We start from the raw sequence: 27,428 nt of genomic DNA, 5'->3' as shown, positions 1-27,428 counted from the left end.
CACCGGGAATGCTAAATATGAGTTTAGTATAGCATGTGCAGTGGATCACACAACATCAGTGTGGCTTGATATGAATAATGCCTCACAACATTGGTTACCTATCTCTAGACAATATTCATGCCTTGCCGCGTTGTTACAAGCAGGTAAATGATGGTCATGGAGAGAGTATGAGTGTGTAGATGAAGAGAAGAGCAGCAAGCGAAAGAGAAAGCCAAGGCGAGGCGCAGCATTAGCATTCCTAGTGGGCCACGTCTGTGGAGAAAAGACATTCCTTGTTTGTAAACTCAAAGACAGGCTGCACCTCTTACTGGGCATGCAGACAGAAACAGTTGAGACTTACAGCGCTCAGATTTAAATATTCTGGGCACTAACGTATCCATCCCTTGAGAGACCATCGTCCCATGCATCCTTTTGATTTATTGTGACAATGCTTGTCATATTAACACAGTGTGTTGTGCAGTAAGATGCTGGCAGAAATTGGGTGAAGTGAGGGTGTGGGTATAGAGGGAGGGCATGCTGCTCCTGAACAAGGGCTCTGCTTCCAGGACATGTGAGTAGAGGAGAACAACACAATGCTCTTGCTTGGAGATTAGCATCAGAACACAGGCAGCATTGGGGAGGGACAAATGGAGCAAAGAGGCCGGGGGATACCACCTGTGGCAACGGAGGAGCGGGCTCAACTGGCCACCCTGGGCCATTACCTATATAGAAAAGCAAGCGTAAGGGGGGCATCGTCTGCAGCAGTGGGGAAAGTGGTGATGTAGCAGGGGAAGAATGAACTGGGAGGAAGAATCGCAGTCCTCAAGGTGAGAGGTTATGGGGCAGGGACAGCAGGCATTGGGCATTAAAGGAGAGAGCACAGCCAGCGATGACAAGAAAAAATGAGGGGTGTGGAAAGCAGGAAAGAAGGGAGGAGGAGGAGAAACAAACTAAGAAAGGAATGAATGGCAGACCTCAGACTAGCGTGGAAGGAAAGGAGTAGTAGAAAAGCACTGTGGGGCACAAGGTTTCAAAGGTGGTAGGGGAAAATGGTGAGTGAGAGAGCGCAAGGTACACGGATGGAGTGGTCGAGAGGGTTTAGAGGACAGGCAAAGAAGGTGCACTGATGATATGGGAGAGTGAAACGAGTATGGGAAGAGAGTAAAACAAGATTACAGGGCTGTTTACAGAAACAGTAAACAGAGCTCAGAGCCAGTGAAAACACGAGTCCTTGTGTGTAGTGATCTTAGACAAAGGAAAAAGTAGTCCCTAAAATAGTTCCTAAAATGGGAAAAGGGATGGATGGTAGTAATTGGTGCATGCTCGCTGGGAGGAGTAAACACAGGAATAGGCATGAGGCATGCATGTCATGGACACATAGGGAGAAAGAATATCAGAGCGACGATGGAGCCAGCAAATGGGAATCCTATGGCCAGGCTGAAGACCGCAAAGTATATGCATCAGTCTCTTTGAGACAGTTCATGCGCTGCCTAGCTGAGACCTACTAAGCACAAGTCTCCATGTTATAAGAATAAGCAGTGGTTTGTCAGAAGCCATAGCCTGACATGTGACCACTGTCCCTGAACGTTCAGCAAATGTGACAAGATAAAAAAGAAAATGTATTGCTCCATAGCCTTCTGAACTCATGCATTTGGGTATTATGGGGCCCTGCAACACCAGCGCCTCTCCTACACACCGTGCCTACTCACTAACACTGTTGGAAAACCCGGCATTTATGACTAGTGTAATCTGTCTGTTGTCTGGACCTGCAAGGTCCTCATAACCTGATTGACTGCACTGCTGCATGAGCGTACAAAATCTGCCCATCTCTGCAGTACTCGCTGAGATTTGCATATTCCAACTTTGCACCCTGTCCCTTGTAAGGAGACTGTCAGTTTTAACTTACGACTGAAAATCTACCAGTAAAGCATAGGATCAAAAACAATTGGAAGCAAAATGTAGGTGTGCATATAGATGTGTAGGTAGATGCTATGGTAAATGATAGGCCCAGTGAAATTTCATCATCTTAGTGGCCTATTTATTTCGCTGTTTTGGGGGAATAGGGCAGCATCAGTGGTAGAAATGTTCCATGGACTCCTAAGTGTAACGTAGGGAAAACAGAGGTAATGCTCTTTGGGGAGGCCACACTGCTGTGGACTCCGGACTGGTGGCCATTAGATCTGGGCCCCGACCCCAGCCCCAAGCAGGTAGTGAAAAACCTGGGTGTCCGGTTGGATCAAGGTCTGTCCTTAAAAGAGCACGTAAATCAAACAGCTGGGTCCTGCTTTCACGTGATTGGACTACTCAGAAGAGTGTTTCCGTTACTACCAGACTCCTCTAGAAAGACCCTGGTTCAGGCCCTGGTGCTCAGTCGCCTGGACTACTGTAATGGGTTATTAATATCAGCAAACAACAGTTTACTTAGTAGGCTCCAGGTGGTACAAAACACCGCCGCAAGGTTAGTTTTGAATGCCCCGCCTAGATCTTCTTCACGCCCCCTATTGGAAAAGCTCCATTGGTTACCGATCCGACAACGAGTCAAATTCAAAACCTGTTGTATCATCCACACAGCTTGGGCCCCACGTATTTGGCGGAGAAGTTTGTTCCTTACAACCCAAAACGTGCTCTCCGCTCCAGTAATCAATCCCTGCTTCAAATACCCCCAATTAGAAGGGCGAGACTGGGCGGAAAGGCTCTTTCTTACTTGGCCCTTGTCTCTGGAACAAACTGCATGCTACCCTCAGGCTTTGTACTAATCATCTAGCATTTAGGAAACTGTTGAAAACTTTCTTGTTTCAAATGTAGCTCCTTCTCTAGATCTTAAGAGTATTGCTTTCTACCTGCTAGGTGAATTGAGCGCAGAGATACTCCTTCGGGAGTCGATTCCAGCGCTATATAAGCCTATAAATAAAAAAATAAGAGAAAAAGTAGGCCCTGGCAGCTGTAGTTCAAGTAATTAATCAATGCACATTGTACGATTCTTCATTTTTAGTTCAAAATGGCACGATAGCAGCTTTAACGTGACATGAAATTTTGGGGAACATCTTGTTCAAATTTCCTTCCAAGACACACAAAAGTAAAGTTCCAGCATTCCTTAATCCTACTGCAGTGAGGCCATGCTTCTGCTTCTGGCTGGAACACAGCCAGATGCTGGGAACGTGCGTCAGGTGTTCGCCAGCGTGGACGCCAGCCTGCCTGCCTGATGAGAGTGCTCCGCTGGAGCCATATGTTTTTATTGGAACTTTGGATAATGCTCGTTTGCTGCAGTTGGGCCACGAATACATAACATTTGTAAAGACTTAATTTAACAGTTTCCCGTTCTGGCTCATTTTGGGAGTGTGTGACGTGGTTTTGAAGGCCATATTTTGAAAATCGATGTCATTTAATGCAGCTCAGCGCCGCAATCGCTGCTCTTCGTTGCATTTTGCACCATCAAGGTACATATATGGGGAGTTCAGAATAGTACATCTATACTTACCTATACACAAAGATATTTTGGCCCAAAAAGTTTGGCAGGTCGATATTAAAATTTCGATATTCTGGAAGAAAGTTATGAGGACCGTAGATGGAAATGCGACAAATGTGTGTTTTGGGGTATTTCCTCAAACAAAATCCTTCTGGAGGTAACTAGATGTGGACTGGTGTACTGGTAGAGTTGTTGGGCTAAGTTAATGTTACTGATATCTCTGAAGCCAGAGTGAAATAGTATAGGCCTAAGGGAGGACGGAATTTGCACGTCTGCAAGTGCTCATCGCCAATCTGAGTGTGTATGTGTTGGGGAAGGGTGCCTGAGAGGTCTGTAGACTTAAGAGACTGATCTAAGATCATGTCAGCATTTGGGGTGGTTAAGGCGGGCTTGATGAAAGTCTCTCTGCTTGACATTCACATTGTTTAATTCTTAATGCACAAGCGTGATACAAGACAACATAGATTCAAAATAGATACCTGTGCCGCAAGCAGGACTTTCAAGGGGATAGGCCTGGCCGGTTAACTAAAAAGCAACTTTAAAACAGGTTCTTTTCATGCTCAATATTCATGTCTTTAACGTTACGGACAAAACACTGATCGATTTTTCAACGACTGTAAAAACGCTTACGATATGCCATATCAACCATGCAATCCTTATTTAAATTTTACGGTTTACTTCATCTTGGATTCCCTAAGAGTATTTGACTTTTGGATGTGTGTTTCTGTCGTTTTTTTCCCATGCACCATATGACTCCTTATATTGTGCACACTTTGGACTGAGTGGACTTCAAGTGAATTTAAGTTGGGGGGTGGAGGGGGTTATGACAGGGAGCACTTGAAAGCTCTGAAATTGATGTGAGAGCTCTGAAATTGAGGTGAAGGCAGTGCGAGTTTCTCAGTGCCTGTCAGTGAGTCATAAAGGTGTACAGATTACATGCACATCCAAACCTTGGCCACTCTGCAGAGCACACACAACGATGATTTCATATGTGTCAACTGGAATTGGGGGAAGGTAGGAGATATGAACATGGAGGATTTCAGAAAGATGGGAAAGAAAATGGGTCTTAGCTGCTAAACTGAGTGAGAGAATGCCAATGAAAGTGGTGTGAAGGTGAGAACAGAAGTGACGGAGACACTCCCAAGACCACTGACATTTCACAGACATTAGTAGTCTTTAAGTAAGTCTCATATTTTTAGAAAATATAACGGTTACAATTGTAATTGTTCACTACAAAATTACTGCTGTGATTCATGGATCTGGTATTTGTAAGAAGGGTTGGCAATGCAACAGGTCTGGCTTGTTTTAGGCCGGAGATATTGCCTAACAAAAAAAATAGCAGAGGTGCCCCCAAATACTGGTCATGTCACATAAGTACAGCATTTTAGTTGACATGTCCTAGACCACAACCTTAATTATATAGGGCATGCCTCTTGGAAAGGATCCCTTGTTCCACCTCTTTTCCCACTCATCTTTTAGAGACATTCACAATCCCACCCGCACTTTTAAACGCCGCACCCACCCTACGCCGCCCCGAACTCCCCGTGACGGATGTACACCCACCACCAAAAACCCCCACAATCCGGCTATGTGTATGATCTGTTTTATTCGGTTTGCAAAAGTGATTTTTAGAAAATCTATGACACGCCCAGAGCACATACCATTCGTAGATGCCGAAGGGTGCGCTTGAAAAGACTTTTAATAATAAAACAAAACAAAACAGCATCAGTAAAATCCTGCAGTGCATGAGATGAAGGCTTCTCAGGAAAGCTATGTTGCTGTTGGCACAAATCGCTCATGAGTGTGCGTGAGGTCACGGGGCGGGGGCCCACTGAGGGCTGCATGAAGGCTGCAGCCGGATCACCGCCAGCACTTTACACGTGAAAGCAAGAGGAAGGGACAATGGTCAAGTTTAGTTAGCTGGGAGCAGCCCGTGGGAGACAACAACCTATGGCCAGGCAAGACACGTCTCGAGGCTGTAAATTATTTAACAAGTGGCAAGCAGGCGCTGTGCACAGAACACAAGAGGGGGGAACAGTGTGCAGGCCTTGGTAGGGGGACTGGGGGTCTGGTGTAGAAACCGAGCGTGGCGCCGCTTCAAGGACACTGCGCTGATTTTTTTTTTTTTAACTTTAACACTGAGCGCGGTGTCCTTGAAGCGATGCCGCACTCAGTTTTAAAGTAAAACAAAAAGAACAGCGCGGTGTCCCTGAAGTGGACGCCACTCTAAACATAAATGTGAAATATCAATAAATAAAGTGAGCGTGGTGTCCCTAGCGGGCGCCACTCTCATTAAAGTAATAAAAAAATATACACTTTTGAGTGCATGGCGCTGTAGCCGTCGTGGTGTCCATCAGTGTCCCAAATAGTGCGTGCTTACCGACTAATAAAGGAGCCTGTGTAAAGCTGCAAGCAAAAGATCCAGTCTAGATGGGCAGTGCCAAAAGGAGACAGGGTGGTAACAAGGAGGGACCAAGAAGCCTCCTTTTCAATCGGAAGCCAGCATTTAGCATGGAGGATGATGTCAGCCAATGAAAAATAGGGGCGGGGCTTCAACCCCACTTCTAAAATCTCCTCGATTACAATAAGCCTCGCAGAGCCAGCAGCGCATGCGCGCTCCAGCGCTAGGTGTACGAGACCTAAAAACATGTTCTGAGTATGAGGGGAAACATCCTTTACAACGCAACTTTTACCACGCAGTGCTATTACAACGCAGGTTTTACAACGAAAACCATTTCAACGCATTGCGCTGGGGGGCGCTCTAGGATAGGGAATAGATTTAATTTACTATCCAACACCTTCCCTAGTGTCCACGGGGACTGGAGTTGGAATAGTAAATTAAACTATTCACTATCCAGCACCCCAAAGCGCTATGCGTTGTAATGGTATGCGTTGTAAAAACCACGTTGTAACAGCATGCGTGGTAAAAGCATGCGTTGTAGCGTCATACATCCGAGTATGAGAGACCCCGCCTTCTGCTTAGGATACTAAAGACAGTATGATGGACTGATATAGACCAGTGCTAAGTCATACTGATAAATTTGCCTAGAACGTTTGAACTGAACATTGCACATCAAGTAAATATCAATATATTTCAAGCCTCATTTGACTATTTAATTGACAAAAGGAGGTGATGGGGAGGGGTTGGGATGAGATGCAATTCAGAAACTTATGATAAACATACACAGTACACCAATGATATCTTGTCCCCATTCACTGAGTTTGAAGTATCATATAGTTAAATCTATCTATTTAAATTCTCTAACATATACAAAAGAGGAAATCCAACAAAAACCTGCACTCTGAGACAGATCCTGGGGCCGAAGTTGCAAAACAAATTATAAAATAAAATATGTTTTCAGTGTATTATGCAGAATATACTGCCATTCTATTAGCATCTCACTTCATGTGTTTTTTTGCAGAAGTACGCCGGCAGGAGAGAATATTCTCTGGCCTCGGCTGCAAGCCATTCACAGATATCCAGCCAAGTGATGCAGCAATCAATGACAGATCAGTCCACTGTGCACTCACTGGCAAAGGTAAATATGCATGCCAGTCAATTTTATTGAGTTCTGGTTAACACTTCATATTTACTCTAGCAATTGTCTAAAATCCTGTAGTCTCCATGGCATTTCATCTTAAGCATTCAGCTTCTTCTCTCGAAGACAAGAAATTCCCAGTCAACCATTGTTACTTAAGGACTTTTTATGTTATAGGTGGAGTAGTGTACTAAGTACTCCCTCCTTCAGCTTCCTTCACTGTCAGTGGTTTAATTTCTATAACCTGCTACGACCTGCATGCACCAGCCTTACTTTACATTTTCATCTGTGGGATAGCGCAACATGGGTGCCCGGAATGTTCAGAGCTTCAGTTCCTATGTGCCAGACAATCATTTGTGAGATATTGAACAATACAGAGTCCATGATATCGATGTAATGATGAGTCTCCAAGAAGCACATTTATTGGGAGGAGGTCTGGCCTGATTGCAAGCACTGCTAATCTTGGAACTGAGGAACTCAATTAGAGTCCTAGCATCAGCTCAACATTTTGTGAGTCTGGGTCACATTAATTAATCTCTGCGTGCATTAAAGAAATAGTAAAATCAGAACTTGTGTAATGTAACCCGGCACTCATGTAAAGCGCTCAAATGCCTTTTTTTAAAGTTTGCACTATATAAAAATGGCGGAAAAAAACTAACCTCAGAGCATTCTGCGTAACACATCTCAAGACTGGTAAGGGCTGCTCTAGTGCACTAGAAAAAAAATGTGTACCCAGCAGTATTTTTTAATGTCTGAAGAAGTGAGAGTTACATATCCACAATAAAACATGGGAGATGTACACTGGAATACACTCAGTCAATGGTCTTAGATTATGAAGCTGTCATTTTCACATCTCTCCTTTCTAACCTATAACTTCTTATATGACTTCCCCTCTAATGCCCCCTGCAGCTTAAAACAGACACAGAGAATAGCATTCTCCTTGAAGATTTCAAGTGAACTTGGGATGTATGTAATCATCCGAATGTTCCCTTTCTAGTGGTAGAGTAAATAATACTCTTAACTTCAAATCCCGCAGTAAACTGTTTGACTATTAGCAAAACATTTTATTTTACTGTGCACAGTCTGACTGTTGGTATTTTTGCCCCCCGTGTTTTCTTTTGTGTGTGAAAAGTCCATTTAGAGATGACTGACAATCGATCTGATGGCTCTTTTGACAATTTTCTCCACCACAGATGGTAAATCAGCTGTTTCTTCTGCTCAAGTGCCTTCCTCATATCACGACTCTCTCTTCAATCAAAGTGCTAAGTCCAATGACTCCGGGAGCAGTGCAGGCAGTGCTTCATCCCTCGGAGGCAAATCATCCTCTTCCTCTGGGCGGGGGTCCCTCAGTCCACATGGTTTCCTACCGCCTGGGTCTTCAGAGTTCAGCAGGAGCTTCTACGGTCTTCATGTCTGCCCAGAAGAAGGAGTAGCAACTCATGAAAGAGATGGGCCTGTCCTTCTGAGTGAGTGCAAAATTGTGTCTTTCATAAATAGTGCGTGCTAGGTTTGAGACTTTAAAATCTGGCGGTACGCTGTATCCTGTACAAACAACAAATATAAATTTGTGGCAGATCTTGTGTGCAAAGCATTCGCCCTTAAAAACTTTTACACAGACTAATTTAGTTATATACCATAGTGTTAAAATAAAACACAATACATAGGGCAGCGTTTAATGCAAAATAGCGAGCGGCAGAGCAAATAATCAAAAGACAATTGTCTTTCCAAACTACCAGAGCTCTAGCCCAAAATGGCCAGTTGGAACATGTAATGCTGAAATGCATATAAAATAGAGCAGTTTATATGCATTATTCCTCTGTACAAGTCTATGGAGTGCAAACCTGACAGAAAATTGTTACTTTGAGATAAACGTATCTAATGCGCAGCTGGCAGGATCTTCCCACAGGGAAAATGCTAGACATTCTTGAAGCAGAGATACAATTACAATACATGAACACACTGTTGACTTTATTATTTTTTTAAATCACACTTCTGGTTACCAGTATTAAATGCAAGGCTACGTTTTTCTACGAGCTGCAGGAAATGTGCAAATTTACTTTCAATAAAATGCATTCTGGGCCTATCAGAACCAGAAAACTTAGAAAGCATATAGAGGTTGAGGGACGCTTCAAAGTACTAAAAAACAACTTTCATATTTGATTATAAAATATATCGTGCACACTGTGATGTATATGACGCAAGGAGACATTGGTGTTAAAACTATAGGAATACAAGAGTATGTTTTTACATTAATTACAGGGCACACAATTTCTGCGACTAGAGACTGGGTTCAAGATTTCCTCCTAAGAAACATTGGGGTATAAATGTCATGTAATACAGAGTGATACTTGTCCTCTATACAGAGTTTAGACATTTGATAACCTTTATTCGTAAAATGATACAAATAAAGCTCTCATACACTAAAGTTCATGGAGAACCTGTGTGAACAGAAATTAAAAAAGAAAACCTCTTTCCTGTTTGAAGAGATGAAACTGTACAGGTTTGTTGTTTAAATACTTTGCCATAGATGCATCCTGTACGAATGATGATTATTAGAAAGCTTATGTGAACGTTGGTAACATGCACATGAATATATTGCATCATATAGACAACTGTTACAACATTACTTTCACGTCAACTAAAACTTTACTTTGAAATGGGCAATAATTGGACCTTGCCCATCGCAAACTGATATATTTACTAATCTAACTGTGGACAATTCGGGCTGTACAGCGATGTTGAGGCACTGGTAATGTGAACACAATATTTATGTTAATGTGTAGGTCTGTCAATGGAAATGTTATTGATTTATGTGGGTGCATACGTGGATTGGACCCTCTATCAAAAAGAGTCTCCTTTACATGTTGCTAGCCCACAGAAATCACACAGCCATATAAAGTATGACAGAAAAACACAATAGGTGTGGACCTACCTGCTGCTTCAGGAGTGAATGAATAAAAAAAGTAAAATATAAAGAAGAGATGCCAGTGGGTCCAAATCAGAAGTAGTCAATGTACTTATCCAGTATTATGGGTGTCTTTCATAGATTCACATGCCTGAATCATTCCCCGTCGTCGAGGAGTCTCCGGTACATAGAAAAGCAATATCCTATAGACATATATAGAGAAAAATAGGCCTAAGGGCCTCGCCTTAGTAGCCTATCTATGTCCTTTTGTAAAAAGGACCAAACTCCAGAAAGTAGCCAATCAGCTATAACCTCCCTCTAGTACCTTCCTGTCAGGAGCCTCAGTCTCTCAGATTTTCTACCACACGTTGTGCTAGGGAGTCTCCACCTGAGTTCTCCTCAGGTTTCCTTGTTTAAACTCTTTTCTTCACAGAAATTGGATATTTTCTTCATAGTTCTACCATGGCTGACCAACAGAAGAAGGGTCTCTTCAGAGCTTGCTCTTCTTGTGGTAAGAAGAGGCTCCATATTGATGATAAGCATGAAACCTGCTTATACTGTCTTTATCCAGACCATACTCCAAAAGAATGTAGAATTTGTAGAACATTCTCCACAAAAACTCTAAAAGACAGAGAAGGACGACTATTACTCTGGTTGAACAGGCTGAAAACCAGAGACAACCTGGAGTCTTCAGAGGACGGTGAGATATATTCTGTTTCCTCTAAATTATCCTTGAAGAGGCCACGAGTTGCTTCCCTACAGACGTTCCTCCTAAAAAGACTGTCAAAAAGTCTTCAGAGGCAAAATCCACAACGTCTGACAAGGAGGTTCCTGCCTTCAGGAAGCCTGCGCCGTTGTCGACGACGACTTCGTCGACGCTTTCCTCAGCGCAGAAGAAGACTGTGTCTCCAGTCTATGTTTCGACGTCGACGGTGTCGACGGCGACGGCGTCGTCAGCCTTCTCTTCGACGACGACGACTACTCCATCGTCGACGGCGGGTAAGCCTGTCTCGTCGATTATCCTCATTAAAAAGCCATTGACGACGATAAAGATTTCGTCGACGACGTCAACGACGACATCCGTGTCGACGACGAAGCCAAAACCGTCGACGCCTACGCCGTCGACAAAGAAACTCTTGTCGACGAGCGTGCCGTCGACGAAGACATCGACAACGACGAGGACACCGTCAACGAGTGCACCGTCGACGAAGGTGCTGTCGACGAAGGTTCCGTCGTCGAACGTACCGTCGACGAAGGCGCCAACGACGACGATTGATATTCAGTCGACGGCGACACAGTCGACGACGTCATCGTCGACACTATGGAAGCAATCGGAGCTGATTTCTCCGTCGTCGGCTGCCATTCAGCCGTCTACGATCCCACCATCGACGACTGGGCCATTAGCACCAGCAGACGGTTTGCATCAAACCCCTCTAGGAAAAAAGGGCACAAAAAAGTCAATAACACCAGACTTAACGTCTCCCAGTAGGGTGCAAAGGTTGCCCCCAACTTGCCTACTGCAGGATGAGGACTCAGACGAGGATCCATACGAACAGGCCACCAGTCCTTCACACCTAATAGTGAAGTGCCAAAGCACTGATGATGAGGGGGATGAAGTGGAATTTACAGAAGAGAATGAGCGTTCACAAGTCCAGATGCAAGTCACGCCAATGGTATGCCTTCCAGTGTCTATAGTTTCAGACTTGCAGTTCTTGATTCAAGACTACAAGCAGCGATTTCCTGAATCGACCTCTGCTCCATCAACGGGGACAAATCCAGCTACATCTGGACCGACGCCATCTTCACGGCCTAGACCAGCACCATTAGTGATCCGTCAGGAAAGAGAGCCAGTGCAGGATATCCCGTCTTCTGACGAGGAAGTTGAAGAACGGGAGGTTGGAGAGGTCCGAGATGACCAGTCTGACCATAGAGAAGATGAGGACTACATCGCTCCTTCTCCTGCCACACCTGAGCCCACTACTTCAGACTCACCGCCAGTGGACATTGGCGGATTTCACAACTTAGTGGAGAGAGCGGCCAAAAGATTCCATATGACGATGGAATCTCATGAAACAGACTGTTTCCTGTATGATTTTAAAGACCCGGTTAGGAAAACAACCAGATCAATTCCTATCATTGACGACATATGGGAGCATGGAAAACAGCTGATGCAGACACCAGCCTCAGTCTCAGCGATGGTACCACGGCTGGACCAAAAGTATAAGGCACCAGCAACAGCGCCAGCCTGCCTTACTGGTCATCCCAAGCCAGATTCTGTGGTTACCCAGGCGGCACATAAAAATTCTAGGAATCCGTCATCTCCATTGTCAGCTCCACCGGACAAGGAGGGCAGGAAACTAGACAGTATTGGCAAACGCTTTTCCACCACGTCGGCCATGACTGTGAAAGTAGCTAATTCCATTGCGTTACTGGGCCGCTACAACAGGCAATTGTGGGAGGATATTGCTCCGTATCTGGCGGAGCTACCAGACACCGTGAAAGAGGAGGTTCAATCACTCCTTAAAGAGGGCCAAACATCAGCATCGGAACTTATTGATTGTGAGATGGATGTTGCAATAACCGGCTTCAGACAGCTGGCAGGGGCTGCGGTCTTGTGAAGGCAGGGGTGGCTTAAAGCTACATCTTTTCGCCAAGAGGTCCAAACTAAGGTACTGGACATGCCTTACGATGGCCAACACCTCTTTGGGGAGAAAATCAACGAGGCCCTACAAACGATCAAGAAAGATACGGACACGGCAAGGGCGCTTGGCACACTACAGTTTAGGAGCCAGTCCTTTCGAGGGAGCAGGGGTAGAGGTCAATCCTCTTACAAAGGATCTTACCAAAACAAATCTACATACTCCTATAATCAAGGCCGATCGCAATACCAACAGGGACAGCAGCAACAAGGTCGCCAGACCTCGTATGGAAAGTCCAACTACAGGGGACAAAAACCAAAGGAAACCCACTGGCGGACGCCAATGACCTTTTCCAGCAGCCAGTCCGTCCACAATCTCATTTTTTCAAACTTGGAGGAAAACTGACACACTTCCTCGACAATTGGAGATCAATTACAACAGATCGGTGGGTGCTCCAATTGATCCAATTCGGACATTCGTTGGAATTCAAATCAATTCCCCCGACAACTCCTCCTCGCAAAATGCAACACAGGAATTTACGATTACTCCTTCAAGAGGTCTCTTCTATGTTGAAGAAAGGAGCAATAGAGTGAGTACCATCAGCTCACAGAGGAGAGGGATTTTATTCCCGCTTCTTTCTGATACAAAAGAAAGGGAAGAAATGGAGGCCCATCTTAGATCTCAGGGCACTCAACGCATTCTTGAAAAGTCAATCGTTCCGCATGGTTACGATCCAGGAGATTTTGGGGTTACTAGAGGAAGGGGACTTTATGACGTCTTTAGATCTGCAAGACGCATATTACCACATCCCTATTCACAAAGGCCACAGGAAATTCCTCAGATTCGCAGTGGCGGGTCAACACTATCAATTCTGTGTCCTCCCATTTGGCCTCAAGTCGACACCTCGGATATTCACCAAGTGCCTCTCTCCAGTGGCGGCTTTCCTACGACAGCATGGACACCAGGTCTTCCCATATCTGGACGACTGGCTGGTGAAAGCACCATCTATGAAAGGCGCAGCCAAGTCCTGCAGCGCCTGTCTCAATCTTTTCCAGCACCTGGGCCTGACGCTCAATCACGAGAAGTCTACTCTACAGCCCTCCCGAGTTCTTACCTTTCTCGGGGCGACATTGGATACGGAATGTTCAAAAGCATTCCCATCTCAGGAGAGAAAGCACAAGCTTATCACTCTGGCCACCGCAGTAGCCTCGAAGAAAACTTTACTGGTCCGAACTTTCAAGTCCCTCTTGGGGATGATGTCCTCGTGTATCCTGCTTATTCCCCACTGTCGGCTCAGAATGCGCCCACTGCAGGAGGCCTTGACCAGGCAATGGACTCAAAGCACAGGTTCTTTCGAGGATCGCATTGTGATAACTCAACAAATGACCAAGGCCTTACTCTGGTGGAGGTCGCTCAAGAACGTCTCACAAGGGCTACCATTCCTGCTTCCTGCAGCCCCACATGTGGTAACAACGGACGCCTCTCTAGAGGGATGGGGAGCGGTCCTCCAGGAATTGCAGATCAGCGGCAAATGGACGGACCAGGAAAAGCAGCTCCATATCAACCTCCTAGAGCTGAGGGCAGTTTTTCTAGCTCTGCAGGCTTTCCTACAGCGCATCAAGAACTCCCCAGTGCTCGTCAGGTCCGACAACACTACGACGATGCACTACTTGAACAAGCAGGGAGGAACGCGTTCGCTCACACTATCTCGCGAATCGCAGAAAATCTGGAACTGGCTTGTGCTCCACAGTATCACGTTAAAAGCGGAGTATGTCCCAGGCAAGGACAACGTCATAGCAGATGCTCTAAGCAGATTAAACAAAACCATTTAAAATAGGGACCAAGGGATATACTTTTTAAAGACCCACACCTGATTTTATCCCCAGCAACAACTGAATGTATAACACACGAAACACAGGGGGTCTAGCAGCCAAATTGAGAGGCTACACTGTCGATACTGAGTCAGCAAGATCTCAAAATATCTTTATCGCACACACATAACGTATTAATAAGGATAAAGGAGGAAAAAGGCTAACACTACATGCATAGAGGAGACCGGTGCATCATCGATTATTCGTAAATGGCTGATTAATCCACAACAGATTGTAAAGGGTTTCCATCAAATTAGACTCAATGATCAGTCCTATCATTTGGCCAAACCCATGTGCAAATGAGGCTGGTCCCCTGATCAGTGGGACACTCAGCTCCGCACCTTATTGTTGTATCAGGATTTGGTCCACCAAATACACAAACCGTCCATGATGACTGATCTTTTGATGGTAAAGTAAAAAGAAATAGTGCAACGAACAAGAAAGTGATTTAAAATAGGATGGAATGTCCTCCTTCTAAATACTTTATTCTGCGGACAAGACACGCCTCCTAATTAAAAAAATATATAGAACAGTGCAAGAAAAGACAGTAACAAATATCTGTCTATATAAGGGCCAACATGTTTCTGCCTAACGGGTATTTAATCCCTTGGCATTCGTCAGGGCCTCTGCTCGTATAATAGTTGCACTCCTAATAGTGGAATATAAAAATCACCACCATCACCAGAACAAATTATAATAAAACTGGTTAGAAACGGTACAACCTGTAACAACCATGGACATTAACCCTCCGATTCACAATGGTTACTGTGAATTCTGTGAAGGAAAACTTTACATCATTAGTACTGTATTCGATGCATCAGTTTCATGTGCATAGTGTGTCACCAAGCCAACCAATGTTGTGTATCAAAAAATTAATTTTTATGCTTACCCTTTATGGTAGGGCAATAGACCTCACCTCACCTGGACACTGCTCAGGTACTACGAGGCCCCGCACTACATAGATATAGGGAAAACAAAGGAATGTGGCAAAATACTGTCAAGAATTTTTTTTCAAGCTTTATACCCTGCCTATAATCATTCCTATAGCCAAATGCCCTATATCTAGAGGCAAAACATGTGAGGTAGGTCAACACCCCAAACTAAGTGTACCAAGCCTCAAACTTGACCCAGAATCTCGACTAAGACACCAAACTTTAAGGAAGATTAAAAACTCCTTTAGCTGTTAAGCAGCCTGCAGTCCAGAGGGGTGAGTAGGCAATCAGGAGCCTGCTCTGGGGGAGGGGGGGAGACATCGGGTAGATGCTATTGGTCTTCTCGGGCTGGGAGGGGAGGGGAAGGGGTAGGCGGAACACTTACACTTGTGGACTGTCGGAAGCTGTGGAGGAGCATGGCCCATTCCATGGATATGGGAAATTTACGCGCGCCCCTGGCTTCTTCCTCTCTAAGAGCATCCTCTTCCGCCGCCACCCATTTACCGACCGCCCCGTCCAGGCTGCTATAGGGGGACCCTCCGGGGATCGCCAGCGCATGGCTATGCATCTGTTCGCTAACAGGAGCGCTAAGGACACGAAGCGTCTATGCACTGGGACTCGTTTAGGGACATGAAAGATGCCTAGTGCGCTAGACTCCCAGGTGGATAATGTGGTGAGGCCTGTCAGTTCCGACAGGGTGTCGTGTACCGCCCGCCAAAAGGAATGAAGGTCGGGGCAGCTCCAAAACATGTGGCGAAAATCCGCGGCAGGGGCGCAGCATCTGGGGCATAGAAATGGCGTGGAGGGATAGAATTTCTGTAAGCGCGCTGGGGTGAGGTACGCCCTGTGTAGGATATAGTATTGGATGTTCTTGAAGCGGGCGTTCCTAGAGACGCGTTTGGGGGCTTCCAGCGCCTTAGTCCACTCAGAGTCATGTAGCGCGCGGCCTATGTCCTCCTCCCACGTAGTTCGCAAGGTCGTCAGGGGAGCGTGTGAGAGTTCTCGGATGGATTTATACAACCAGGTGACTAAGTGGCGCCCCCCCCCCATACGTAGGATAGTGTGTATTACTGGATGCGTGTCTGGCTCACCCGTACGAAGGTTAAAATGGGGTCGGTATCCATCAATCAGCTGTCGATATCTGAGGAATTGGCCCGGGGGGAGCCCGTATTCAGCGGTCAGGCGGTCAAGTGTTTTTATCTGGCCTTCCTCAAAGAGCGACTCCAGATCCGTGATGCCACAGAGCGACCATTCAGCGAAGCACGGAGCCGTGAAGTAGGAGTCTTGCCTGGGGCTGCCTATCAGTGGTAAGAGCGGAGAGTACGGAGGTCTATTGGGGGACATTCGGTGGATCCGCATCATGCACCGGCGCGCTATCGCCACTTGGAGGGGGTATGTGCGCCGTGGCTTGGTGCCCGGGAGCAGTAGACGGGTGAGTTCCGGGGTCGCGATTCTGCCGGTCGAGGTGACAGTTTCCTGATGGTAACGGTCCGCCGTCCAGTACGACAGCCACTGGAGCTGTGCTGCAAGGAAGTATGACTCGAAGGACGGAGCTCCGAGCCCTCCCAGCATCGTGGGAAGTTGGAGGGTTTTTAGGGCGACCCTGTGTCGGCCTTCGCCCCAGATAAGGATCCCTAGGAGGGAGTCAACGTCACGGAAAAAAGATCTGGGAGGCACCACTGGTAAATTCGTGAAGTGGTATAGGAGTCGGGGAAGCATTATCATTTTAGCCAGTGCAATCCGACCTATTGGGGCTAGTGGGAGTTTATTCCAGAAGGCAACCGCCGGGCGCAGACTGGCAAGTGCTCTGCAGTGATTCCCTGCGAAGAGGTCAGCTGGGGAATGGTACAGGTGAACACCAAGGTATCGGGGGCTTCCGCGGACCATGAGAGTTTATGCGCTCCGAGCTCGACTTCCCGGGGGGGCAGGCTCGGGTGTAAGGGGTAGACTGTGGATTTATCCCAGTTCACCTGTAGTCCCGAGGCAACCGCAAATTCCTCTAGTGTCGCCCCTATAGGGGTCAAGTCCGTTTCGATGTCACGGACGTATATGAGGAGATCATCCGCATACATGGAGACGCAATGCGTGCTGTCCGCAAGTGGGATGCCCCATTCCGCACCTTCCAGGCGCAGCCGAACCGCCAGCGGCTCTACTGCCAGTGCGAATAAGAGAGGCGACAGGGGACACCCCTGTCGCGTGCCTCGCCGAACCTCGAACGCTGGTGATATACGTTTCCCGATACGGACCCGCGTGGTCAAATCGGTATACAAGAGGCGTGTGTATGCTATAAGTGTCGGGCCAATATTGAGGCGTTGCAAGACCGAGAAGAGATAGGGCCAGGCGAGGGTGTCAAATGCCTTCTCCGGGTCCATAATGAGGCAGGCGGCGCGGGGAAATCTGCCACGCACCTGATCTTGTACATGGAAGACTCGGCGAAGGTTCTGGGAGGTGTTCCTCCCCGGAACAAAGCCGCATTGGTCGGGGTGGACCAGCGGGCGTATGACCTGTGCATAACGGTCAGCTAGAATTTTCCCCAGGATTTTACAGTCGGCCGATAGGAGCGTGATGGGGCGGTACGATCCCATGTGGAGTGGATCTCTGTGGGGCTTGGGAAAGGTGACAATCACGGATTCCCGCAGTGACTGGGGTAACCTCCCCAGATGGAGGGATGCCCCAAACACCCTTGACAGATGGGGGACCACTAGGGGAGAGAATGTCGAGTAGTATTCCAGCGGGAAGCCGTCCAGTCCTGGCGCTTTATTCCGGGACATGGCACGAATCGCCTGGGCAATGTCAGAGGGTTTGATCTTGGTGTCAAGGGTGCGCTTGTCCACATCCGATATTGTAGGTAGCGTCAGTGGGCGTAAAAAACTATCCACAGAAAATGGGGAACAGTGGGTCGGAGTCCCGTACACTCGTGTATAGTGTCGTTGGAACGCTAAGAGGATCTCGGCTTGTGAGCGCACCAGCACGCCGTCCGGGTTGACAATATCCGTGATCGGCTTGATTTCGGTATCCTGCCTCGCCATCCAAGCCAGTAGCGCTCCAGTTTTGTCCCTGTCCTTATGCACCCTAGAGGCGTAAGACCTAAAATTGTATTTTCGGAGGTCAGCGCAGGCAGTCTGATACTCCGTCTTAGCCTTGGCCGTGAGCATGGCGTGCTCCTCTGAGTCGTCAGACTGTGTAGTGAGTGCGGCCAGAGTTTGCTCTGAGGTTTGGAGCATCCGGTCCAAGGTGCGACAGACCCCGACTACCTGTTTGATGCATTCGCCCCTTGCCACCACTTTAAAAGCGTCCCATTCCACCAGTACCGACGATGCCGTGCCTGTGTTGTGTGTAAAGTAGTCTTGGATGCTGGTCTTGTGTGCGTCTCTGAATACTGGGTCCGAGAGGCAGTCTCTAGGGAGGCGCCAGGTGGGGACTGGCGGGTGCGGGGGGCGCCAGTTCAACCGAATGATGTGGGCATCATGATCCGAGAGGATCCGACCCAAGTAGTCTGTAGATGCGATCTTAGGGAGGATCGGTGTAGAGCAGAGGAAACGGTCCAGGCGGACCCTGAGGTTATGTGGGATCGAGTGGAAGGAGTAAACGCGAGCCAGTGGGTGTAGGTGTCGCCATGCGTCGGTGAGCGCCCAGTGCGTGGTCCATGCCCTGAAGAGGTCTGCCTGCCGGGGGGCCGGGGAGTGTGTGGGGGGAGGATGTGAGCGATCCAGGGTGGGGTCCAGCGTGCAATTAAAGTCACCTCCCAGTACCCACGGAACTGTAGTGAACTGGGCCAAAACGCCCGTAAGGTGGTCCCAGAATTTGTCCTGATCTGTGTTGGGGGCGTATATGCTGCCAAGGAGTACACCTTGGCCATCAAGTATCCCTTCTAAAAGCGCATACCTGCCCTCTCTATCTACCACCCGTCGAAGCTCCCGGAAGGGAGTGCCAGGCCTGACCCAGATTAACGTGCCGCGCGCAAACGCCGAATAGTGTGTGGCGCAGAGGATCCCTCGCCATTTGACCTGCAAGCGAGTGAGTTCGGTGGTGTTAATGTGTGTCTCCTGTAGAAACGCAATATTGGCTGACATGCGCCTAATATATGAGTAAACAGAGTAGCGTTTGCTGGGTGTGTGTAGGCCTCGTACATTCAGTGTAAGGACATTAATGTCTGAGCATGAAACTGCCATTCTTAGGGTGTTGTGAGTGGGAGAGGGAACCCCCTGCAGCCCCCGACGGCCGCCAGTGTGTATGTGTCACGTGTGTTCCTATGCGCCGAGCTTCCACAGTCATGGGGGAGGGACTAAGGGGAGTAACAAGAAACAGAACTTTAGGTGGGAAACAGTCCCAATACTGGGGATATCTCACCGGAGGTGGCATATCCAAACTAGTGTCCCACTAGGGGAGAAATACAACGAATAACTGCGGGGGTGACAGCGTGTGTCGCTGCTGGGCTTGTGCGCGGGTCGGGCTCTTGCAGGAGAAACGTCTATCGCTCGCCAGCACTTACAAGCATATGACAAGGCAGTCTAGGCTCCTAGACGTCGCGCAACACAATAGAACACCATGAGAAGGATATGACAGTAGGTAGTCCTTTCATCATGAAGAGGTGCCAGGTTGGCTGGCCAGGGTAGCTTCCGATGCGTGCACCGCTACAAGGGGGGAGGAGATTGGTCCAATCCCCGACATCGTTCCGTCACTGTCCCGGTCCTTCTCAGGGGTGAACAGGTGCGGTTGACCTTCCAGATCCGATGCCGTGGGCGACGTGTGCAGTCCGGTCACCGCTTTTAAGGCATCTCGTCGCTCCTGCATGATTTGTGCGAGGTCGGTGAGCCCGCGGGGGTGACTCCCGGCCTCTGGGGCGGCCCGATCGAGCACGGCTCGCACCTCGTCGTCTGGAGCGTCGAAAGTCGTTGTTGCGTGCTCTCTGGGGTCCAGGATTAGGGATTATTGGGCAGTGAAACTCAGTCCAATCCTGCGCTTCCTCCGCCGTATTGAAAAAGAGGGCTTTCCCTTTGTGCAACACTTTCAGGCAGGCCGGGAGCAGCAGGGAGTATTGAAGATCATTTGCGCGGAGGCGTCTCTTGACATCAAGGTAGGTGGAGCGCTGGTGCTGGACTTCTCGGGCATAGTCCGGGAACACCATAACATGCAGGTCCTCCACTTGTAGGGGGCCCGCCGTCCGGGCCGCACGGAGCACCGTGTCGCGGTCTCGGAAGTACAAGAATTTAGCCAACATGGGTCGCGGAGGAAGGCCCGGTTTAGGTGCCCGGGCCGGGACCCTGTGGGCTCTCTCAATGGAGAAGTATGCCGACCTGTCCGCCACCGGTGTGAAAGATTTGGTCCAGGATTCCATGTACGTCAGAGGGTCCGAGTTCTCAATCCCTTCCGGTAGACCTAGGACGCGAATGTTACATCTTCTTGAGCGCCCTTCTAAGTCCACTGTGCGTTCCTCGAGGGCCGCCACGCGGTGTAGGACCTCCTTCAGTTCCGCTTCCTGTGTTTTCACCGCAGGCTGTAGCTCGGTCACGATCCGTTCTCCCTCCTTCACTCTATCCGCCAACTTGCGGTGGTCGTCGCGGATTAGACTAATGTCCATCGTCAGGGCGCCCAATCTCTCCTCCATCGAGAGGCGGGACAATTCGATTGCTGCCAATACCTGATCCAACTTCGCCGACAGTGTAGGGTCGGTTTGCGACGCATGGGCTTGCGTCCATGTTCTTGTCTGTGGCATCCTCTCGGGGGCCGTCTCGGGGACCGCCGTGCACTTCGAGGCATTTGTTTTCCCCATGAGCGCGGTCAAAGATGGGGGGGGGGCCCCGGCTCCTGTGTATCGTGCGTTCAGCAGGCCGCCTCCCGCCTGCACGCCCAGGTAGGTAGTAGCTCAGCGCAGGTTGAACGCCCAGTCTTTTGCGGTCCCGGGGGCGGGTACCGCCCTCCTCCTAGGGGGCCCACGTCAGGTCAGGGCGCCCTTAGTAGCTCGTGGCTGCAGGGGGAGACAGTTCAGGTGTCAGTTCAGGTGTCAGGAGATGCACAGTAGGATGGCACTGCCACCACAGTCCAGACGTCCCTCGGAGACCGGGCGTCCTTAGTATGGCCGGATCCTGTGCCCCCTCCTCCCCGGCGCGCGGCGCCGTCCCCCAGGCAACCCCGGGGGCCAAGGAGCAGGCGACCAGGGCTCAGGGGGGGTTCTCGGGCCGATGAGTGTCCACGGTGTGGCGTGCTGCCGCCTCACGGCCAGAAGAGCACCGTGCCTCCAGGGTGGATCCCACGTCGATCACGGCGCCCCGATCTCTATGGGCGCCATCTTAGGGTCAGGCACCCGGGTCCACTGGGCCACACGATGAGTCAGAGGTGTTCCAGCCCCCCCCCCAGCAGGGGCCGATGCGATCCGCGACCCCTCGGCGAGCCCCAGAGGGGATAGGGGGCCGCCGGGTCGCCGGCGCTGCGGCCCACGGGAGGAGGGGGAGGGGGGGGGCCTACACCTACCGCCTTCAGGAGGGATCGTGGTCGCCCGAAGGGCTCAGCGCCACACAGGCGGGACCTCCGCTGGTGCTCCGCGGTCCGCGACGGTGAGCTGGGCAGTGCGAGAAGCAGGCGCCTGGTCGTGGAGAGGCGCCGGTGCTGCGTTACTTCATGATAGCGGCCGCCATCTTGTGCGCCGACTGACTCCGCAAATAGTAGCTCCGGACCGAAAGTCCGAGATCCGGCTGCTGCACTCCTCGCCGGGGCACCGGAGCCGGCAACAGTCCGTTTCGGCGAGGGTCGCCGCCTCGGGGACAGGGATTCAGAGGTGCCCCCGGCAAGCAGAAGGAGCCGCGCCCGCCATCTTGGGCGCTCGGCTCCGGGTTCGGAGAGGGACGGGTCAGTGGCTATCGTCCGTCCGCAGCTCCCGCGACGAAGGTAGAGGATGCCCCACTGCAGGTAAGCCTCTTTGGAGTGGTTGTTGGTAGGCTGAGGCTCCCAGCGATCATAGGAAATGGGCAAGATGCTAGCCCGATCGCGGAGCCTCAGCAGGACACAGCCGCCATCGTGGCTTGCCAAGCCACGCCCCCTAGTTAAGCTTATTGTGTTAGGAACATGAGCGCACTACTCAGCGCTCGAAATCGCGCGAGAAGACGCACTCAGGACTACGCGATGACATCATATCGGCCATCTTTGTAGTTCTGAAGGCTCCAACCTGTTTATCATGGAACCAGCATTGTCCATATGTTGTTTAAAAGTACCAGGTCTGTCGATCTATGACACCACTGCAGGATTGCAGAGTGAACTGTATAAGAAACCTATGGCGCGGAACTCACTCCTCCTTTACGAGAGTTACCACCCGAAGTCCCTGCGCCAGAATCTACCATATGGCCAGTTCCTACGGGTTCGCAGGAACTGCTTCAATAGAGAGGACTTTGAGGTGCATGCTAGGAATCTCTGTGGACAATTACGGGAGAGACACTATCCAAATTCACTCATAAAAAGATCTAAAAAGAGAGCGGTTAACAACAATAGGGAGGCTCTCCTGGAAGCTCCAATCCCTAAACCACCTCTGACTAGACTCACTTTCGTGAGCACCTTCAACACTAGAAGCAATGCCATCCAGAAGATTGTCAAAAGACACTGGCGCCTTCTGAACCATGGGAGAGAGAAAATCGTACAACCCTTGTTTGCGTTCAAAAGGGCCAGCAGCATTCGGGATCGACTTGTTCACACACGCCCAAAAGAGTTCCCTAGAAAACTTGGTGAAACACTGTGGAACCTCCCACCAGCTGTTGGGCACCACCCTTGCGGCACTTGTTCAGTCTACCCCCAGACCAAACACATGAAGGAGATAGATATAGGCACTACGAGACCTTGGTTGCTGAGCAACTACAGTAATTGCAATAGTACCAATCTGATTTATATGCTGACATGTCCGTGCTCCACACGATATGTGGGTATGACGACCCGCAAAGTCCGCACCAGGATGTTGGAACACAAGAATTCTTTTCGTTGTAAGAAAAACAACACTAAACTTACGAGACATTTCCTGGAGCGTGCACATCTAGAAGCGGACTTCCAATGGACTGTCCTGGAGAAGCCATACATACACAGCCACACAAGTGATGTGTCGGGTTACCTTTTTAGAAAAGAGCAAAAATGGATTTATAAACTTCAGACTGACACAGGAGGATTAAATGATGATATTCCTTGGACCTCCTTGTAGCCTTGGCACTAATGAGCAATAACTGGGATATACTGACTGTAATAGGGTGTGTCTATAGGATGTATAAATGTTGTACATATTGATTCATGCCTGAATTACTTTGCTCATATTCTTCTCATACTCTTCTCATACTATCACATATAGGTATGATTATGGGAGTTTTCTGATGACCTACACTGGAGGGTGACATATAGCTATGTAAAAACATCAGGATGGTTCCCACATTGTAAGATTATTGAGCATCTGCATAGTTATGCCCTTTGAATACACTCTGAGGCTACTTATGGCACCTGCTTAGAGCACTTGTGTCCCCATAATAACATTGAAATACGATGGACCAATAGGCTGCAGTCATCGCACTACAAGGATGTCCACAATGACATCATTGGGTAGTTTGGATTGCGTCTTCTGGCGTTCCTTTGAGCGCCAAATAGTGCGCAGGGTTTCTCTATGTAAAGCGAATTATCAAGTGTGAATTAGAGGTATTAGTAACCTGTTTAAATGGATGAGAACCAAGACACTCCCACCTGGTACTTTTAAACAACATATGGACAATGCTGGTTCCATGATAAACAGGTTGGAGCCTTCAGAACTACAAAGATGGCCGATATGATGTCATCGCGTAGTCCTGAGCGCGTCTTCTCGCGCGATTTCGAGCGCTGAGTAGTGCGCTCTTGTTCCTAACACAATAAGCTTAACTAGGCCTATTTTGTACAAAAATAGGCATTTACTCATAACACTGGGGCATTGTAACAACATATACACGTGAGGAAGAATCGTCTTCCAATGATTATCAGATTATAGTGTTAGGAACTACAAAGATGGCCGATATGACATCACAGGGTAGTTCTTAGCGCGTCCTCTCGCGATATTTCGAGCATAAAGTAGTGCGCTTAGTTTTCTTATGAAAATAAGACCATCGAGGCTTAATTCACAATAAATATGTGATAAAAGGGTCCTTGTCATTAACATTTATCAATTGAAGGGACACATGATAAGTTTGCCACTATCTAGTATACATATGACAGGTGGAGGGATACTTCACCAACAAACCCTCACTAGACTACTTATACTAGCATCACCTACAGATCGGTGCCTCCCCTAAGTCTCAGATGGGAGCTTGAGTAACCGACGGAAAGGTGAGCAGCTACCACAGAATACCTTTAGCTATATTATGTTGTAAACTTTAATAAATCACAGTTTTTTAAGATCAGGATGTTAAAAAACTCCTGAATAAGCAGCTAAAGGAGTTTTTAATCTTCCTTAAAGTTTGGTGTCTTAGTCGAGTTTCTGGGTCAAGTTTGAGGCTTGGTACACTTAGTTTGGGGTGTTGACCTACCTCACATGTTTTGCCTCTAGATATAGGGCATTTGGCTATAGGAATGATTATAGGCAGGGTATAAAGCTTGAAAAAAAATTCTTGACAGTATTTTGCCACATTCCTTTGTTTTCCCTATATCTATGTAGTGCGGGGCCTCGTAGTACCTGAGCAGTGTCCAGGTGAGGTGAGGTCTATTACCCTACCATAAAGGGTAAGCATAAAAATAAATTTTTTGATACACATTATTGGTTGGCTTGGTGACACACTATGCACATGAAACTGATGCATCGAATACAGTACTAATGATGTAACGTTTTCCTTCACAGAATTCACAGTAACCATTGTGAATCGGAGGGTTAATGTCCATGGTTGTTACAGGTTGTACCGTTTCTAACCAGTTTTATTATAATTTGTTCTGGTGATGCTGGTGATTTTTATATTCCACTATTAGGAGTGCAACTATTATACGAGCAGAGGCCCTGACGAATGCCAAGGGATTAAATACCCGTTAGGCAGAAACATGTTGGCCCTTATATAGACAGATATTTGTTACTGTCTTTTCTTGCACTGCTCTATATATTTTTTTAATTAGGAAGCGTGTCTTGTCCGCAGAATAAAGTATTTAGAAGGAGGACATTCCATCCTTTTTTAAATCACTTTCTTGTTCGTTGCACTATTTCTTTTTACTTTACCATCAAAAGATCAGTCATCATGGACGGTTTGTGTATTTGGTGGACCAAATCCTGATACAAAAATAAGGTGCGGAGCTGATTGTCCCACCGATCAGGGGACCAGCCTCATTTGCACATGGGTTTGGCCAAATGATAGGACTGATCATTGAGTCTAATTTGATGGAAACCCTTTACAATCTGTTGTGGATTAATCAGCCATTTACGAATAATCGATGATGCACCGGTCTCCTCTATGCATGTAGTGTTAGCCTTTTCCTCCTTTATCCTTATTAATACGTTATGTGTGTGCGATAAAGATATTTTGAGATCTTGCTGACTCAGTATCGACAGTGTAGCCTCTCAATTTGGCTGCTAGACCCCCTGTGTTCCGTGTGTTATACAGATGCTCTAAGCAGACAGAGATCTATGTCCCACGAATGGGAGCTCGACCAAGAGGTGCTAGATCACATCTTTTCGGAATGGGGGACACCGCAGATCGACCTTTTTGCCACCAGGGAGAACGCCAAATGCCGCAACTTCGCAAGTTGGCATCCCCAGTTACGGTCCCTCGGAAATGCATTTTCCATCCCCTGGTGAAACGTGTTTGCGTACGCCTTTCCGCCGTTCCCTCTGATACCAAGAGTCCTCAGAAAGATGAAGACGGAGCACTGCACTCTGATTCTGATTGCCCCGTTCTGGCCGAGGCAGCATTGGTTCACGGACCTCCATCGCCTCTCAGTTCACCCGCCAATCCGTCTGTATCAACATCCATCCCTGCTCACGATGTCCAACGGCCAAGTACAGCACCCGAATCTGAAATCACTCAGGTTATCGGCTTGGCTCCTGAGTACCGAGAGTTCTGCCAGCTAGACATCCCGCTGGAGTGCAAAGATGTCCTCGCGAAGGCAAGAGCGGAGAGCACAAACAAAACCTATTCCTTAAAGTGGAAACGCTTTTGTATCTGGTGTAAGGACAAAGGTCTACATCCCTTTCAGACTACTCCGGAGCAGCTACTACCATACCTGCTACACCTGGCACAGTCGGGCCTTGCGCACGCCTCCATCAGAGTTCTTTTGGCGGCGATTTCACGGTATACAAGAACTTCAAAAGGGCCCTCTCTCTGGTCACACAGGTTAATAAAACAGTTCCTTAAAGGACTCTACAGATCCTTTCCTCAGCCACGGAGGGTTCCACCAACATGGCATCTCAATGTGGTCCTCAACCAATTGATGAAACACCCTTTCGAACCCATTCACAGGGCAGACGTCAAATACATCTCCTGGAAAACAGCCCTCCTACTGACACTGACCTCAGCAAGAAGGGTCAGTGAACTACAGGCTCTTTCCATGCAAAGTCCCTTCATGCAGTTTAAGGAAGACAGAGTGGTTTTAAGAACTAATCCTCGGTTTATTCCTAAGGTCCCGTCGGACTTCCATTTAAATGAGCCTATAGTCCTCCGATCATTCTTCCCAAATCCCAGCACTGTAGCTGAAAGAACCCTGTACTCTTTGGACCTGAAGAGGTGTCTTAAATTTTACCTTGACAAGACAAAACAGTTCAGGAAAACAAATCAGCTATTCATCGCTTTTAGTAGACCAAGGAAAGGCATGCTGCTTACCAAACAAAGTATTTCAAGATGGATATCTTCGGCAATTGCCTTTTGCCACGACAGAGCCGGACGGCCATTGCACTCCAAAGTAAGAGCTCATTCTACAAGAGCTGTGTCCACATCGGCTGCACTGTTCACTGGGGTGCCAATACTGAACATTTGCAGAGCAGCGACATGGAAGTCGCCGCATACCTTCACCAGGCACTACTGCCTGGATATGGAACTGATGCAGGATGCAGCAGTGGGCCAGGCTGTGCTTCGCCATCTATTCCAATGAGGTGAGCCTTCCTCCTTCCCGCCATCCTTCGCTGGTATGCACA

The 27,428-nt window shown here is 48.3% G+C and overlaps 1 protein-coding gene across 2 annotated transcripts in view; it reads left to right on the top strand.

Moving 5' to 3' along the window:
* The window catches only part of KIAA1755 (KIAA1755 ortholog), a 525,057-nt gene that overhangs the window by 449,827 nt on the left and 47,802 nt on the right, over positions 1–27,428 (top strand). For both annotated transcript variants that reach the window (XM_078652123.1, XM_078652122.1), the window contains exons 20-21: positions 6,868–6,984; positions 8,178–8,450. In XM_078652123.1, the coding sequence (XP_078508249.1) occupies positions 6,868–6,984; positions 8,178–8,450 (390 nt within the window). The remainder of the gene's footprint in view (positions 1–6,867; positions 6,985–8,177; positions 8,451–27,428) is intronic.

Source organism: Lissotriton helveticus, chromosome 7, assembly GCF_964261635.1.
Source record: "Lissotriton helveticus chromosome 7, aLisHel1.1, whole genome shotgun sequence".
Taxonomy (NCBI): domain Eukaryota; kingdom Metazoa; phylum Chordata; class Amphibia; order Caudata; family Salamandridae; genus Lissotriton; species Lissotriton helveticus.
The sequence above is the reverse complement of the archived record's forward strand: the minus strand, read 5'-3'. Positions and strand labels throughout refer to the sequence as shown.